The sequence below is a fragment of the Emericellopsis atlantica genome (genome assembly GCF_019669845.1).
Source record: "Emericellopsis atlantica unplaced genomic scaffold F5Z01scaffold_35, whole genome shotgun sequence".
Taxonomy (NCBI): domain Eukaryota; kingdom Fungi; phylum Ascomycota; class Sordariomycetes; order Hypocreales; family Bionectriaceae; genus Emericellopsis; species Emericellopsis atlantica.
Window position 1 is genome coordinate 237,485 of NW_025764737.1, and position 14,252 is coordinate 251,736.

General features: G+C 56.9%; 6 protein-coding genes across 6 annotated transcripts in view; 3 read left to right on the plus strand and 3 right to left on the minus strand.

The window, feature by feature from the left end:
• Positions 1-142: 142 nt before the first annotated feature.
• Positions 143-1,643, minus strand: F5Z01DRAFT_665967 (RPAP1-like protein). The gene has a single exon (XM_046264200.1). The coding sequence runs from the start codon at positions 1,571-1,573 to the stop codon at positions 317-319; it is 1,257 nt and encodes a 418-aa protein (XP_046114527.1). The 5' UTR covers positions 1,574-1,643; the 3' UTR covers positions 143-316.
• Positions 1,644-3,928: 2,285 nt separating this feature from the next.
• F5Z01DRAFT_361339 (uncharacterized protein) lies at positions 3,929-6,336 on the plus strand. Its single transcript, XM_046259305.1, has 2 exons — positions 3,929-5,668; positions 5,718-6,336. The coding sequence occupies exons 1-2, from the start codon at positions 4,008-4,010 to the stop codon at positions 6,007-6,009; spliced, it is 1,953 nt and encodes a 650-aa protein (XP_046114528.1). The 5' UTR covers positions 3,929-4,007; the 3' UTR covers positions 6,010-6,336.
• Positions 6,337-6,663: 327 nt separating this feature from the next.
• Positions 6,664-8,753, minus strand: F5Z01DRAFT_629298 (VHS domain-containing protein; the record flags this gene model as incomplete). Its single annotated transcript, XM_046261651.1, has 4 exons — positions 6,664-6,870; positions 6,931-7,397; positions 7,449-8,142; positions 8,211-8,753. The coding sequence occupies 4 exons, from the start codon at positions 8,751-8,753 to the stop codon at positions 6,664-6,666; spliced, it is 1,911 nt and encodes a 636-aa protein (XP_046114529.1).
• A 341-nt stretch (positions 8,754-9,094) lies between these two features.
• On the plus strand, positions 9,095-10,540 carry F5Z01DRAFT_361322 (uncharacterized protein). Its single transcript, XM_046259304.1, has one exon. It carries the CDS (start codon positions 9,325-9,327, stop codon positions 10,492-10,494), a length of 1,170 nt encoding a protein of 389 aa, XP_046114530.1. The 5' UTR covers positions 9,095-9,324; the 3' UTR covers positions 10,495-10,540.
• Positions 10,541-10,587: 47 nt separating this feature from the next.
• On the minus strand, positions 10,588-13,851 carry F5Z01DRAFT_640186 (uncharacterized protein; the record flags this gene model as incomplete). The annotated part of the gene is made up of 3 exons (XM_046262504.1): positions 10,588-10,739; positions 10,796-13,763; positions 13,819-13,851. The coding sequence occupies 3 exons, from the start codon at positions 13,849-13,851 to the stop codon at positions 10,588-10,590; spliced, it is 3,153 nt and encodes a 1,050-aa protein (XP_046114531.1).
• Positions 13,852-14,155: 304 nt separating this feature from the next.
• Positions 14,156-14,252, plus strand: part of F5Z01DRAFT_665973 (uncharacterized protein) — a 1,811-nt gene continuing 1,714 nt past the window's right edge. The window contains exon 1 of the mRNA XM_046264201.1: positions 14,156-14,178. The gene's annotated coding sequence lies outside the window, so the exon portion shown is untranslated. The remainder of the gene's footprint in view (positions 14,179-14,252) is intronic.

Sequence of the window (14,252 nt, forward strand, 5' to 3'; positions counted from 1 at the left end):
TTCCCATTGCACCACCCGCACTGGTCACAGTGGCCGGCCCAAACGGGTTTAGCGGCCTGGGTGGAAGAGGGGCCGTCCTTCGAGGGGCCTACAGTGACTGAAAAAGCCAATCACATGTTTCTGGTCTGGTTCAACCAGGAGGAAACTATCGACTGTCGAGAGCTGCATTCAACCTGGGAAACATGGAGTGATCACTTGGTAACTGTAATCAGTCACACTCGCGGAGATATCATCACCATCACTAAATCTGGAGGAACAAACTTTGGGCAGGGTAACTCCAGTCCTTTCTCCTGGCACCCCTTGCTTCGACGTGGATCTATCTGCCCTTGACCTTCTCCTTCCAGCCGCCTTTCTCAAACAACCAGAGCGCCTCTGTGGCAAAGGCTTGGCTACCTCTGTGTCCTCCTTCTATGGAAGCAGCCTCGTTGAGCGTGTCCAGCACTCTGCCCTTCTTCATGGCGTTCCAAACGCCCATGGCAATGGGATGATTCTCCGTCGTGCCCCATTCACCCTTCCCTAACCGAAACAGAATGCGCCCCAGAGTCTGATATGCGATACACCTCTGCGCAGGTACGGCGCTGCGTCCCAAATGTGCTAGCTCTGCCACTGTGTAGCCAGCCGCCTCGGGGGCCTCACCATGATGATGCAAGCCCTTGGACGATGGTATAGCCCGGCTGACCCTTGGTGACAGAAAACGTCCCTTGAAGTCGAAGCGCAGTGCCGACACGGGTATTTCTTCATGAGGGTAATACGGTGATTCTTGGTCGGCCGTGCTGTCGGGTGTGGGCACTGGTGCCATCCAAGCGAGTTTGCTTGGGTCGTTGGGTAGGCTCGGGAAGTATTTCTTGTGCAGCGACTCGAGAAAGTTTGGATCATTCGGATCGAGATCGGTGGGCGGCGGCGCTGGGAAATGCGTCTTGTGCGGAAGGTCCTCCATGGCATCCAAGTCTGGCCTCTGCGTGGGTTCCGCGTCCTCATCGTAGTCGTCGGACAGGTTCACATTGAAACGTCCTGTGGGGAAATCATCTTGCTCTTGCGCACCCACATCTTCATCGGCTACTGATGCTTCTGCAAATCTGACTTTGGGTTTCGAAGTGACCTCAGCTTGTGCTGCCGCAGTTGGACCTGCCGCCTTTTCCGCATCAGGCTTCGCAGCATATGGTGTTGACGAGGAGACATCAATAGTAGCTCGCTGCAAGAGTCTTTGCACCAAAGAGGGATTCATCCCACTCAGTAGCTCCCGTTGCGCCTCTGCGATCTCCTCTGGTGACATATCATTCAGCTTCTGACGGTTCTCCTCGTCAATCCTCTGCTTCTCTATCTCGTCATATGTCATCTTCACATTCGCCTCCGTTGATTGCGGTGTCGCTTGACTCGGCGCGGGTCGTGTCTGTGATGTTTGTTCCTCGTCGTTGCCAGCACCTCTCCGTTGCTTGAACGCAGACGCCTTCTTCCATCGTCGCTTGTGTTGCGGAAAGCCTGTGCTGGAGACGGCTTCCTCTGCGAAATCATTGGCAGGTTTCGTGGAGGCATCGCGCTCCACAATGTCGCCTATTAACGCGCTCGGGTCCATGTGTAGTGCGTGCGAACTGTCTTGCGCGTGCGATGAAGAGAGAGGAGTGCTGGTTCAGCTCGAGATTTTTGCGATGGCGACGTCAAGTGTCGGCGATTGGGTTACACCCCACGTCACTTTTGGGTTACCCTAAGCACTTATCTGGGCATAACCCTCTCAGACAGTACGGGTGTCTAAATAGCCAACGGTGTCACATGAGTATGCAGAATGAACAGATTCAGCTGTTCTCTTGTATAAGGAAAGTTCTTGTTGTCTGATTTAAAGCTTTTGGACAGAGGCTGGCACTATTGTTTGTTACTCATCTTTGTATACTTTGGTACACCAATTATCATTACCCTTATCTGGCAAAGCTTCAGTTCGCACGGCAACAGGGCGAGTGGACAAGTCTAAAGAACTGCTGTAGTCGAGTCAATATTTATTACATGTCTACTATTATCCCTCCGTTTAAACAAATTACCCGCTGTCCGAAGGACCAGACTGAATGATCACCGCCACAACTTGACGCACTAGCCACATCACATGTGCATTAGCGCCGATCAGCTGCTATTTCTGACGGACATTTCGGTCAATCCGTTCTGGCGACAATTGTCAAGAATCCATGTCCTAGAGGAGCAAACTAGTTTTTTACCGCCAAGGTGGGAAGTATTGCACATAGTGCACTGGTATCAACTCACAGTAGCGACGTCTCTTTTTGTCATGCTTCTAATGTCTGATGTGAACAAGCGAGCCCTACCGCACCCAAGCCGGCGGCAGCGCGCGTCGGGCACTCGCATGGCACAGACTCATGGGGATGCTTCCTCAGAAGTCAAAGCAGAGAATGATCAGGCTGACAATGAGATCATCGAGTAGGTGTTAGCATAGACTCACATGATGTATGTAATTTTGCGGCACCTCAAACGTGGAATGCCCATCACAGACTCCAGTTTGGAAGCCGCGATGAGTCGCACTTTAGACGCATCGCGCTTGTGTGACCAACCACAGTGGCAGATGGGGGGTACCCCTGTCACTTGCGTGTGTGCCTGGCTGGCACCGGCGGGCGGCCCCCCAGCAGCCGTGATCCCGTGCATGCAGAGAGGTCTGCATCACGTTGCATGCACAAAGCTTCGCCGGACGTTCTCGTTGCCAACTGATTGAAACAACGCGTCCGAAGAGCATTCGCGTCTAGAGAAGGCCCAGGCGACGTCGAAACTCGTGCTCTTCCGACGATGCGCAACGTGCATCCATGTGAACGAGGAGCTGACCCGGTACTTGTGGTTTTTAAAGTCGACTGCTGACTATTCCTAGCCCGCACTAGCAGCCGCCGATCTGGCATCAGATACCTTACCCCACCCCTGCTCTCGCTAGTGCTAGGCAGTGTACCCCGGGACGCTGGTTGGCTGTTTTAGATGCACTACTACAGTCCCTTCTCGGTTCGGGAGGAAAGAATAACGTGCCCCTTCTGAGAGTTTGAGGTTCCGTTCGTTCGTTCGTTCGGTCGGTCCAGTCGCTTTGCTGGGCATGCGCGCCAGTTCCTTTTGGTCACCGTCTGCCTGCCTGCCTGCCTGCCTGCTTGCTTGCCTGAGGAAGGAAACCCCGTGGACCCCCTTCTTGCTGGCTGGCTGGCCTTGCCTTGCCTTGCCTTGCCCCGCGAGGTTTGTTGCCGGCTTATTAGTTGGTTTGGCTGTGGTTCCATTTGCATTCGGTCGGTGGCCCGGCTGAAAAGTGCTTGCCCATTTGTTGCGTGTCTGTCATCGGCTGCTGCTGATAATTTCCATTCAAGCAATTCTAGCCGTTGCGAGCATCCCCCGTTTTTCGATACCCTCCCCATCTGCCTTTCTCTTCCCCTTCCCAACTTCTCCTCTCACCACCACCACAAAACCACGCAATCCCACCACCAGCACCATCTTTAACCATCAATTTCAACGCCATTACGCGTCTGCACCATTTCCAGAACACCGACATCTTGTGCGGCAACTTCTCTACTTGATTTTCGCGGTATCCATTCACGCCTGCGGCACACGCGCAGCCCTTGATTTGCAGCCTGAAAACGCGTCCAGTCGCGCAATTGATCGCTGCTAGGCGCTGTGCCTGACCGACTCGAGGTTTGTGAGGCTATTCCCATATCTCCCACCCCGGCTCCACTCCCCAAATATCTCGACGTCAGGCAGCCCAATTAATTATTCCGCCTATGCACGTCACGGCATTGCTTCAAGACCCCAAAGAACACCTTTTTCACATTTCATTCTGGCGTTGCAACGCGTAGTATGGTACTGACACATTTATTCTCTACCAGGTAGTTGGTTCCGAGCTACTTCTTGTCTTCCTCCCGTCTATGGCTGTTTCCTGCGCTTGATCACCCAATTGCTAGGCACGCGGTTGCGGAGCAGGGTCTCGCGACCGCCGTCAGCCATTCTTCGGAGAGACAGAGGGGAAACAGAAAGTTTTGCACCACGTGATGGACACGTCGCGTTACGAGTCTTCACCTGGAGAACTATCATCACCCCCATCGGGACCATTGTCGGAACCTGGAACGCCGTCGCGAAAGGGACTCACCAAGTCTGCAGCCGGCCGTACCAAGATGGACGAGGAGATCATGGTCAGTGATGATCAGCGGGCCAAGAACTCCGACAACAGCTATGTCATTGAAGCCACCAAGGAGGAGGATCTAGGCAACGGCACTGTTCGCAAGTATGGCCTCATCAGCGGCGAGTGGGTGCAGCTGACAGCTGCCGGCGTGCCCAGGAAGAAGCCTGGCCGCAAACCTGGCATGGCAATGAAGCCACGAGGGGAAGGTTCGGATGCGGAGAAGACGCGAAAGCCTAGAAAGCCTCGTGATCCTAACGCACCATCTTCGCAGCGCAAGAGGAAAACTGGACATGCGGACTTGGATGGCATTGAAAACGCCGGCCCGTCAAAGGTTTTCGCACTTGGCGCACCCAATGAGCCAGTTCCTCAGTACTCGCGGGCCGAGCAACACCAACACAGTGCACCTCAGCAGCCTCACCACCAGCTTGGACAGCCCCAGACGCCATACGACCAGCGCCACTCACCAGTCGTTGCCAAACGCGACAACTTCACCAATAGCATGCAGAGCATCCTCAACTCCGACACACCAGCCCGCCCTCCAAGCTCTGCTGGGACAGCCATGCCTGTGCGATCAAGCGGTCAGAGCTATGACCCGATTCGTGATGGCAAGTACGATCCCGTTCGCGAGTCCATGGGATTCTCCTCCAACACCGGGTCACCGCGAGCCCCGAGCCAAGCACAGCCTGCCGCTGCTCAACGGTCACCTTCTATCGCGAGCTTGCTGGACCCTCATGCATCAGCGGCCCAGCGGTCACCTGGCCAAGGGCAAGGGCAAGGGCAAGGCCTCGCCACGGGTCACAACGTATTCCCGCCGCCGCCTTCACGCCTGCCGACCGAAACTTCAACGCCTCGATCCGCTGATGTCCGGAAGGAACAAGCGCAAGCAACATCGGCACCGACACCTACGCCCAAACCTGTCATCAAAGAGAGCCAGTTCACCACCATCGCCAACGGTCCTGTTAAAAGGTCATCGCCCAAGCAAAAAGCAGCTACGGGAATGTCGACACCTCGGGCGGACAATCTCGATGATATGCAGGAAGGCGAAGGCCGCTCCATCCTCGACTTTGGACGTGCGAAGCCGGGCGAGGAGACCCAAGCACCTACAATTGTCCTCGATATCCCGATACAGGTCGGCGAGACGAACAAGTACGTCAATTTTCTGCGCCTTGCGGAGGACCGCTTTGGCTGGGATGCGCTCCACCCTCGTCTCGCGGCGGATCGTGATCGCAAAGCGCGCATCGCTGCTGCTGCGGCGCACCTGGAGAAGGCTGAGTCAGGTCGCGACTCTGACGACGTCATGTCGGACATGTCCGACAACGAGGGCAGCAACCTCGAGAATGGCGTGGCGAGCGGAGTCGATGCTCAAGCCAAGCCGAAGAAGAAGCGCATCATGAAAGAAGACAACTACGACATAGATGATGATTTTGTTGATGATTCGGAGATGCTTTGGGAGGCACAAGCTGCGGCAAGCCGTGATGGATTCTTCGTATACTCTGGACCACTGGTCCCGGAGGTGGAGAAGCCTGAGCGGTACGTATTTGTGATTACTGTGAAAAGATTCCTACTGACAATCCTGCAGACAAGAGTTGCCCAAGCGAGGACGTGGGAGCAGAGGGGGTCGCATGGGCACCCGAGGTGGCACCACACGTGGTGGTGCTTCATCGGGTGGCGCTGGTCGCGGAGGAGGCCCTGGTTCTCGAGGCGGCACGACCACACGGAAGCCTCGCATCAGTAAGGCCGAGAGGGCCCAGCGTGAGCTGGAGAAGTCGCAGCGTGAGTCGTTGTCGAAGCTCGGGGAAGGCCCTCCATCGACACAATCTATCCACCCCACCACGCCCAGTACCTTTTCGGTCACGGAGCTCGGTGCTTGAGGGCAACGAGCGAGGCACGGCACCCATATTCAGCGAGTACCTCACTCTTTCGATACTTTTGGGTTGCTTTGTACGAATTCATTCGGCTAGAGATGCATTCATCCTGAGCCGAACCAGGACACGGCGCATCTGATTCTCCGACGAACATGTCGACATGGACATGGCATCGCTTTGTTTTTTGTTGTGTTCGAGACTTGGCGTTTGATATGAGGAAGTTCACATCCGGAGCGTTTTTGCATTTGCATTTCGTGGGTGCGCTAGTTAGGGCAGGCCGAGAGAGAGGGCGGTCTCCTTTGTAATGTCAGAGAAAGGCGATAGGGCGGACTGCTGTCGCGACTATATGCGTGGAGAGAGATGCTGCATGGACTGGCGTAGGGAGAGGGAATGTATCGTTCTGTCTCAGCCTACGGGATCATCTATCATAGCGAGAATGGTCGACCCAGTGTTACTTAGAGCTGCAAGGAGCAATCACACGCTTGAGTACTATGTACACCGCGGACTTCCCCAGTGCGACGATGAAGATATAGCTTTATAAGAGCACCTTCCCCCCCATTCTGGCCTTTATCCATCCATCACCGGTTCACCTGCTCCCCATGAAAATCCAGAAAAGGGGCCGCCCGCGCTTTGTCTACTAACTGACTTAACTTTAATCACTTAGGCAATGCTGAACTCGGGCACCTCGCCCATCTCATTCTTCGCCTCGCCACCGACCTTGTACGTGGCCCGCCATCGCATTTTGACACCGTCCACCTTGGCGGCCTTGTTGCCCGCGTGGTAGACGTTGACCATTTGTGTGACGCCGCGGCTCTGCTTTGGAGCCAGATCACGGCCCGTCTGAGGGTTGAGCTGCAGCTCGTAGCCCTGTGTCGTTGTTAGTAAGAGATCACTCCACTGAACGGACCAGGGAAAGGGGGGACGTACCTTTGTCACGGCCAGCTGGAAGTGTAATTCGCTGACAGGCGCAGCGGCATTGTTGGAGAATGCAAAGTTGACGTTGAGAGCGTTGGGCCCGGCAGGTCCACGTCCAGCCTGCATCTCAATGCGGACGGTCGTGTCGCTGAGGATCTGGCGGTGCTCCTTTGGCTTGGAGGGCGTCTCGGCCGGCAGGGCCGACGCAAAGTTCCACTCGTCGTCCTCTGCGGGAGCCGTCGGTTTCGGGGGTTGCGCGGCCGGCACCGCGGCGCCCAGGGAGGCGAACGGGTCGCTTGCGGGCTGCGGTGGGGGGACGAAGGCCGAGGACTGCTGCGAGGGCGGTTGAGGTGTCATGGACTGGGACCCTGACGGCGAAGCGAAGGCGGCGAACTGGTTTTGCGGAGGGGTGGGCGCCGACTGCTGCTGTGATGTGTTGTTCTCTGTCAGGGACGACAGCAACGCTGGTCCAGGGATATCTGTGTCTCTCAGCCCGAAGTACTTGGAAGCGTATAGTTCATTTCACTCACTGTCGTTCTGACCGAATCCCAAGGAGATGCCACCGCCTTGTCCAAAGCTACCCGAGTCACCTCCAATATCGAGGCCTAGAAGATCATTTTCGATACCGCCAGTCTGTGATGTGCCTTGTTGCGCCGCTGGTGCGCTCTGGCCGCCGCTCCCGTTCGCGGACGGCTCGTTGTCAAAGTCGATGAGAGACAGCTCACCTGGAGCATTGCCAATGGTCGTTGTCTGCGAGGGCGCGGGGCCGCCGGCCGCGACTTTGGCAGCACCCTCCATGTCGCCCTTCTTCATGAGCCTGTACCGCTCGACGGTGCGGTGTATGCTGTCGTTGATCTCAAAGAGCTTGGCCACCGCCTCGTGGTCGTCCGACTCCTCCTCGCACATCTTCTGGATCTTGGGCTGCGCGCTCTGCAGCGCGGCGGCCAGCTCACTGAAGACATCGCCGTCCTGCATCTTGTCGCCTGGCTTGAAGGCCTCGAGGCGCTCCTCCAGCAGACGGGCCTTGGCCTGGATCTTGCCAATCTCCTCGGCGGCCTTTGCGCGGTAGTCGGTCTTGGATCGGGTGTCGAAGCCGGCCATGACCTTCATCAGTCGATTTGCCTCCTGCAAGTCATGCGGCGTGCCGCGGCGGATGAGCTCCTGGAGCTTGGCAGACTGGGCTTCCTTCTCCTCTTCCTCCATTTCTTCGGGAGACTTGAGGTTCTGTTTGGGTCAGCTCCTGATACTCACTCGCTGCTACCGACCACCCTCCTTCTCTCGTGAAAACTTACGTCGCTTGGGTTGAGTACGGCCGCATCTTCTCTTCGCACCTCGGGGAAGACGTAGCCCTTGTAGCTCAACAACCTGTGCATGTCCCGGATGAAGCCCAAGTCATCCTTGTAGCGACTGGTCTCGCACAGCGTCAACCTCCATTCCTCAATCGCCTCCAGAATCTTGGCCTGCACCCTCGTCGGCCGCATAGGCGGTCGTTCCGGGAACCGTCGCACCAGCTCATTGAGGAATTCCTTGGTGCTGATCTGGAGGTGGAAGGGATACCCGCAGTTCTTGACGCAGATGTCGAGCAGGTTGACGGCGAGCAGGGCGACATTGGGGTTGCGGTGGTTGATGTAGTTGACAATGGCAGTGGCCGCCTCGCGCGGCGCGGTGCCCTTCTTGCTGTTGATGAGGTCCGAGATCTCGAGGTTGAGGGCGAGGTTGGGCTCGTAGTTCTCGGGACTGCACGCAGCTTGGATGAAGCGCTGGAGCTGCGAGGGGGCGCGACCGAATTCGCCCCAGCGATCGCGGGCAGCGGCCCTTGCGGAAGCCGCCTCCATGGCGGTGGTGTGCGTGCGCGTGGCTATTCAGGTGCTGTCGGATATCGTGGACGGTGTAGTCTAGGTGCGTTGGCGCAAGTCGGACGAAGTTGGAGGGAAAATGCTAGTATTGCAATGCTTGTGAATAATGATTGAGACGCTGGAGCGCAGACATGAACCTGGACAGACAGGCAAAGCTGTCGTTGGCTGATGCTGGAGCTGTTGGATCTGCTGGATCTGCTGGAGAGGGGCGCATCGACAGGCAACGCTCGCAGTGGTTGAGGCCATTGACGTCGCCCAGTTGAGGTACGTACCTTGCCTGGACGGAGGTCTTGGCACTGCTGACTGTTCTAATCCGTCCGCCAATGCCTGCATGACTCGAGGCTCGAGGTACCGGACGCTTATTGATAATCCGCTCCGGTCATGACCCCGCCTGCCAAAATAATCCGGGCAGGTGCCCCGAGCGAGAATTGCCCCTCCATAGGACAATAATATTTATCATCACCCAGCGATCGTCATCACTCTGTTGCGGATACCTTCACCAGCCATCAGAGGACCCGTAAAGCACGAAGATCACGACGATATCGACAGAATGGTTCGCCACAAGAAGGATTTTGGAAAAGGCAAGCGTGGCGGCGCCCACTCTGGTCCTCCCCGGCCACGGCGCACCAACGAAGATGGCACGCCCGTCGTTGTCCCCTTCAAGGCAGCTTGCTGGGATCTCGGCCACTGCGACCCGAAACGCTGCTCTGGCAAGAGACTGATGAAGCTGGGACTCATGCGTCCCCTACACGTCGGCCAGCGACACAACGGCGTCATCATTACCCCCAACGGCAAGACGACAATCTCCCCTGCCGACAGAGAAATCATGGATCAATACGGCGCGGCAGTGGTGGAATGCTCCTGGGCGCGGACGGGCGAGATTGCGTGGAACAAGGTCGGTGGCAAGTGTGAGCGACTGCTGCCGTACCTCGTGGCCGCCAATTCCGTCAACTATGGAAAACCGTGGCGGCTGAACTGCGTGGAGGCATTGGCAGCCGCGTTCTTCATCTGTGGCCATCCCGACTGGGCGGAACAGGTGCTGGAGCCATTTTCCTACGGACCATCCTTCTTGCAGATCAACTCAAGTCTACTGAAGCGGTACGCGGCCTGCACGGACGAGGCGAGTATCAAGCAGACACAGCAAGAGTGGATGGAGAGGTTGAAGCGGGAGTATACGGAGAGCAGAGAGGACGGAGGTGATATGTGGACGAGCGGAAACACCAATCATCGGGAAGCCGTGTCGTCAGATGAGGGCGGCAGCAGCGAAGAGGAAGAGGAAGAGGAAAAGGATGACGAGAGTGTGGACGGGATATACCTGGGCAAGAAACCCGCGAAACCAAAGCCTGAAGAGGAAGAGGAGGAAGACAGAGATCCGTACGCCCTATCAGACGACAGCGACGACGATGCCGCCATGGAGGAGATTCGCCGCAAGGTGCTTGCGTCCAAGACGTTTAGCAATCCACAGCCAGACGACAAGAAGAAGCCCGAGACAATACCGCGGCAAGAGCAGCTCAGGCCGGACCACGACGTCAAGCCGGACTCGGACAATGAGGATAGCAATTCTGACGGCGAGGATGACGATGATTTCGACAATATCATCGACGCGACGCCAGTCACCGACAAGATTGGGCTCGCCAAGCTGGACAAGGAGAGAGAACGAGCGGCCATTACGACCAAGACGTTCTCATCGGGCAGTGTCTCGGCGCCCGGTAGGTGGTAATATGCAATAAATGTTGTACGTACTCTTGGCGTCTAAATACCTTCCCCCTCCATGGTCTACTTTTTCTCGTCGTGTACACTAGATTGTTAGATGTTACAATGTCCTTGCTTCTTCGATGATGTCGTATGTCTGGATTTGGTCGTCGATTTGGAAATCCTCAAAGTCCGTAAAGGCCATGCCGCATTCGGAGCCTTTGCCCATTTCCATGACATTTCGTTTGACCTGCTTGAGGGTGTCAATGTGGCCTACGAGATATGTTAGCATTCTGGTATACTTGTTGGGATGCCTTCAGAGAACCTACCATCGTACACGACCTTGCCTTTCCGCAGGATCTTGACACGAGATGTCTTCTTGATCGATCCGTTTCGCACCCTGCACCCTGCAATGTTCTGGTATTTGCGGCCCTTGACGTTGATGGGGAAGATTTGCAGCACGTCGGCCTCGCCGAGCACCTTGTGCGAAACGCTCTTGGGAAGCAGGGCCGACAGGACCGCCCGCGTCTCGTCGACCAGGTGGTAGATGACGCTGTGATCGATGATGCGGACACCAGCCTGCTTGGCCATCTGGCTAATGTGCGGCAGGATCGCGGTGTTGAAGTTGACAATCACGCTGCCCGAGGTGGCAGCGTGATCGACGTCGAACTCGGTGATCTGGCCTGTTCCCTGCCGGAGGACCCTGGAGCGAACCTCGTTGTTGCCCTGCTCGAGAACGGACGCGACGACTGCCTCGACGGAGCCGGCAACATCCGCCTTGACGGTGAAGTTCTGCGTCGTGATCTTGGGGCCAGCCTCTTCGGCGGGCGCGTCCTCGCCGAGCTCCTCCATCTCCTTGGCCGCCGCTTCGGCTTCCACTCGCTCGCGTTCCCGCGCCTCCTGCTCAATAATGTACGCCGAGTCCTGCTGTCGCTGGGTCATCTCCTCGCGGTAGTCGACGGCAGTCTTGGCCTTGTCCTCGTCGGGTGCCTGGAGCACCTGCGTGCCGGCCGGGGGAAGGTCGCGCCAGCCCAAGACCTCGACAGGCGTGCCTGGTGGCGCCTCGGTTACCTCGGCGCCGGCCTCGTTTCGAAGGAGTCGGATGCGCGCCCAGCTGTGACCGGCGACGATAATGTCGCCCGTCCGCAGGGTGCCTCGCTTGACGAGCACCGAGGCGACCTTGCCATCCTGCTTGATGCTCGACTCGAGAACCCAGCCTTCGGCCATCCCGTCCTGCTCGGCTCGAGTGTCCAGCAGCTCGGACAATGTGACAATATTCTCCTCGAGGTCATCCATGCCCTTGCCCGTCTTGCCGCTGACACAGACCGTCTGCACGTCGCCGCCATAGTCCTCAATCTGGACACCGTGCCTCGACAAGTCCGCCTTGACCTGCTCGACACGCGCCTCTTCCTTGTCGACCTTGTTGATGGCCACAATGATGGGGACCTTGGCATTGTTCGCGTGCTTGAGTGCCTCCAGTGTCTGGGGCTTCACGCTGTCGTCGGCGGCCACTACGAGCACGACAATGTCGGTGACATTGGCTCCGCGCTGTCGCATTGTCAGGAAGGCGGCGTGGCCGGGAGTGTCGAGGAAGGTAATGGGCTTTCCCGAGGACATCTTGACGACGAACGCACCAATGTGCTGGGTGATGCCACCGTGCTCCTGGGCCACAATGGACGACTTTCTGAGGTAGTCCAGCAGAGTCGTCTTGCCGTGGTCGACGTGACCCATGATGGTAACAATTGGTGGTCGCGGCGGCAAGGTCGACGGATCCTCCGGCGCTGGTCGTGGTCGTAGATCCCGCTGAGAACCGTTGTCGACGGTGGGCTCGAAGCCATACTCCATGGCGATCAGCGAGGCCATCTCGCCGGTCATGATCGTGTCCACTGTCATGTTCTCGAAGCCCAACTCCTCCAGATCGCGCAGGAAGCTGGTCTCACCCTGCTTCATGGCACTGGCGAGGCTCGAGACGTTGATGTACTCTGGCAGGAAGATGGGGACCGCCTCTGGCTCGTTCTGCTCCGCCTCCTGCTCCTTGCGCAGTCGCCTCTCCTCTTTTCGCCGTTGCTGCGCCTCGTATCTCATAAACTCCTGCTCATCCATATCGTCGTTGTCGTACCTGCCTCGGCCCACGTGTCGAGATGGACGCCCAGACTTTTTGCGCTTGTCGGCCTTCTTCCTCGAGTAGTCCTCTTGTTGTCCATCTTGTACAAATCGTGACGATTGGCGAGGAGCCATCTCTTCGGTGGGCAGAGTCGAGGCCGGAGTGGGAGTCGCCATGGGCGCTACAGGTGTGGGCCTGGGCGCGGCAGTCAGCCTCGCGTCGAGGTCACTCCAGAACTCCCCTTCTGATTGCTGCGCTCCTTGCTCTTTCTCCCTCTTCTGCTGCGCGATCCTCTCCCGTGACTTAGCCGCGCGAGCTCTCGCGTCATCCGACTTGCGTGCCTCTAGCATCGCATCGAAGCTAGTGATTTTTGACGAATTGCCTACGGGCGCCTGGTCTGTTGCACGTCTGTTGACAGGTTTCCAGTCTTTTGCTGGAGAATTCCAAGAAGGCGCCGGCGTGGTCTTGATGGGCTTTCGGGGCGCGGGTTTGGTAGCTGCTGCCGGGGGCGGTGTCTTGATATCTGTTTTGCGCTGGCTGAATGGGCCCCAAGCAGCGGCTGCCGGGGTCGCTTGGGAAGATGATTCCTGAGTTTGCTTTCCCAGGCCCTCCGTCTTGACGTTGTCGAGTATCTTGTCGATTCGCGAGCTTGGCCTTGTCTGCTCAGGCACCTTTGCCGTCGATTCTTTGACCGTGCTCTGGGTGACGGGTTCCTTGTCACCGTCTCCATGGTGTTCCTGACGCCCTTTTCGCCTTGGGTGCTTCTGCGCCTCGTGTTTTCGTCTGCTGTCTTTATGTTTGTGGCGATCGGAATGGTGCTCTGTGCCGCCATCGCTACTCCTCCCGGTCCGCGACACCTCCTTGGCTGGCGACGTCTCTTGCGGCTGGGACGCCGGCGCTGGTTTTGGGGGTACAGGATCAGTTATTGTCGCCTTTTTCGCAGCAAAACCGCCAAACCCTCCGCCGACAGCGCCAAACCCTCCACTGGCGGGACCCTTTGACGCTGGGCTGTCTCCATTTGGCGAGTCGCACAGCAAGGAGCTCGTGGAGAAGAGACGGTGTCGAGAAATGTAGTTGGCCGTCGCTGGCGCACCGAGGGCCTCATTTCGTAGTATCGCGCGACATCTCGAGGTGGGATTGGCCAAGGGCAGCTGCCCACGGCAGAAGTGGCAGATGTACGAACTGCTGCGCTCCTGGTTCGTTCGAGTCAGTATGGGGCGGGTTGAGATCAGATTGAGAGGTCTGTACCTTGAGGATAGGAGCTCTTAACATTGCCGACATGTGTGACGCCGAAATTGGCACCTGTAAGATGCTATAAAGAAAGCATGTCGCGGTCGCGTGGATGAGCAGTTGACGTAGGAAGTCTGTCCGCCTGTGGAGCTTGGCGATCGGCATTGCGCTGCAACTTTTCTGTCGGAGATTGTCCGCATACAGGGTAGGCAACGTAGCTATCCAAGAAGACTGTCAGAAATAGTTGAGCATCTTCTCGACCAAGCTCAGCCACCACCAGGAGCTACTCAACAGCGCTGACAATTTCATTGTTGGTCAAGAATGAGCGCCTCAACCAGCCAATCTAAGGAAAGTCTTTTTTTTTTTTTTTTTTTTTTTTTTTTTTTTTTTTTTTGGGAAAAATTTTAAAAAAAATGGTGGGGGGTAAAAAAAAAAAGAAAAAAAAACACAGC

Bases quoted from the DNA above. Each gene is read 5' to 3' on its own strand.
- F5Z01DRAFT_665967 (XM_046264200.1), bottom strand. From the start codon at position 1,573: ATGGACCCGAGCGCGTTAATAGGCGACATTGTGGAGCGCGATGCCTCC.
- F5Z01DRAFT_361339 (XM_046259305.1), top strand. From the start codon at position 4,008: ATGGACACGTCGCGTTACGAGTCTTCACCTGGAGAACTATCATCACCC. The intron at 5,669-5,717 runs GTACGTATTTGT...ACAATCCTGCAG, and splicing joins GAGGTGGAGAAGCCTGAGCG to ACAAGAGTTGCCCAAGCGAG.
- F5Z01DRAFT_361322 (XM_046259304.1), top strand. From the start codon at position 9,325: ATGGTTCGCCACAAGAAGGATTTTGGAAAAGGCAAGCGTGGCGGCGCC.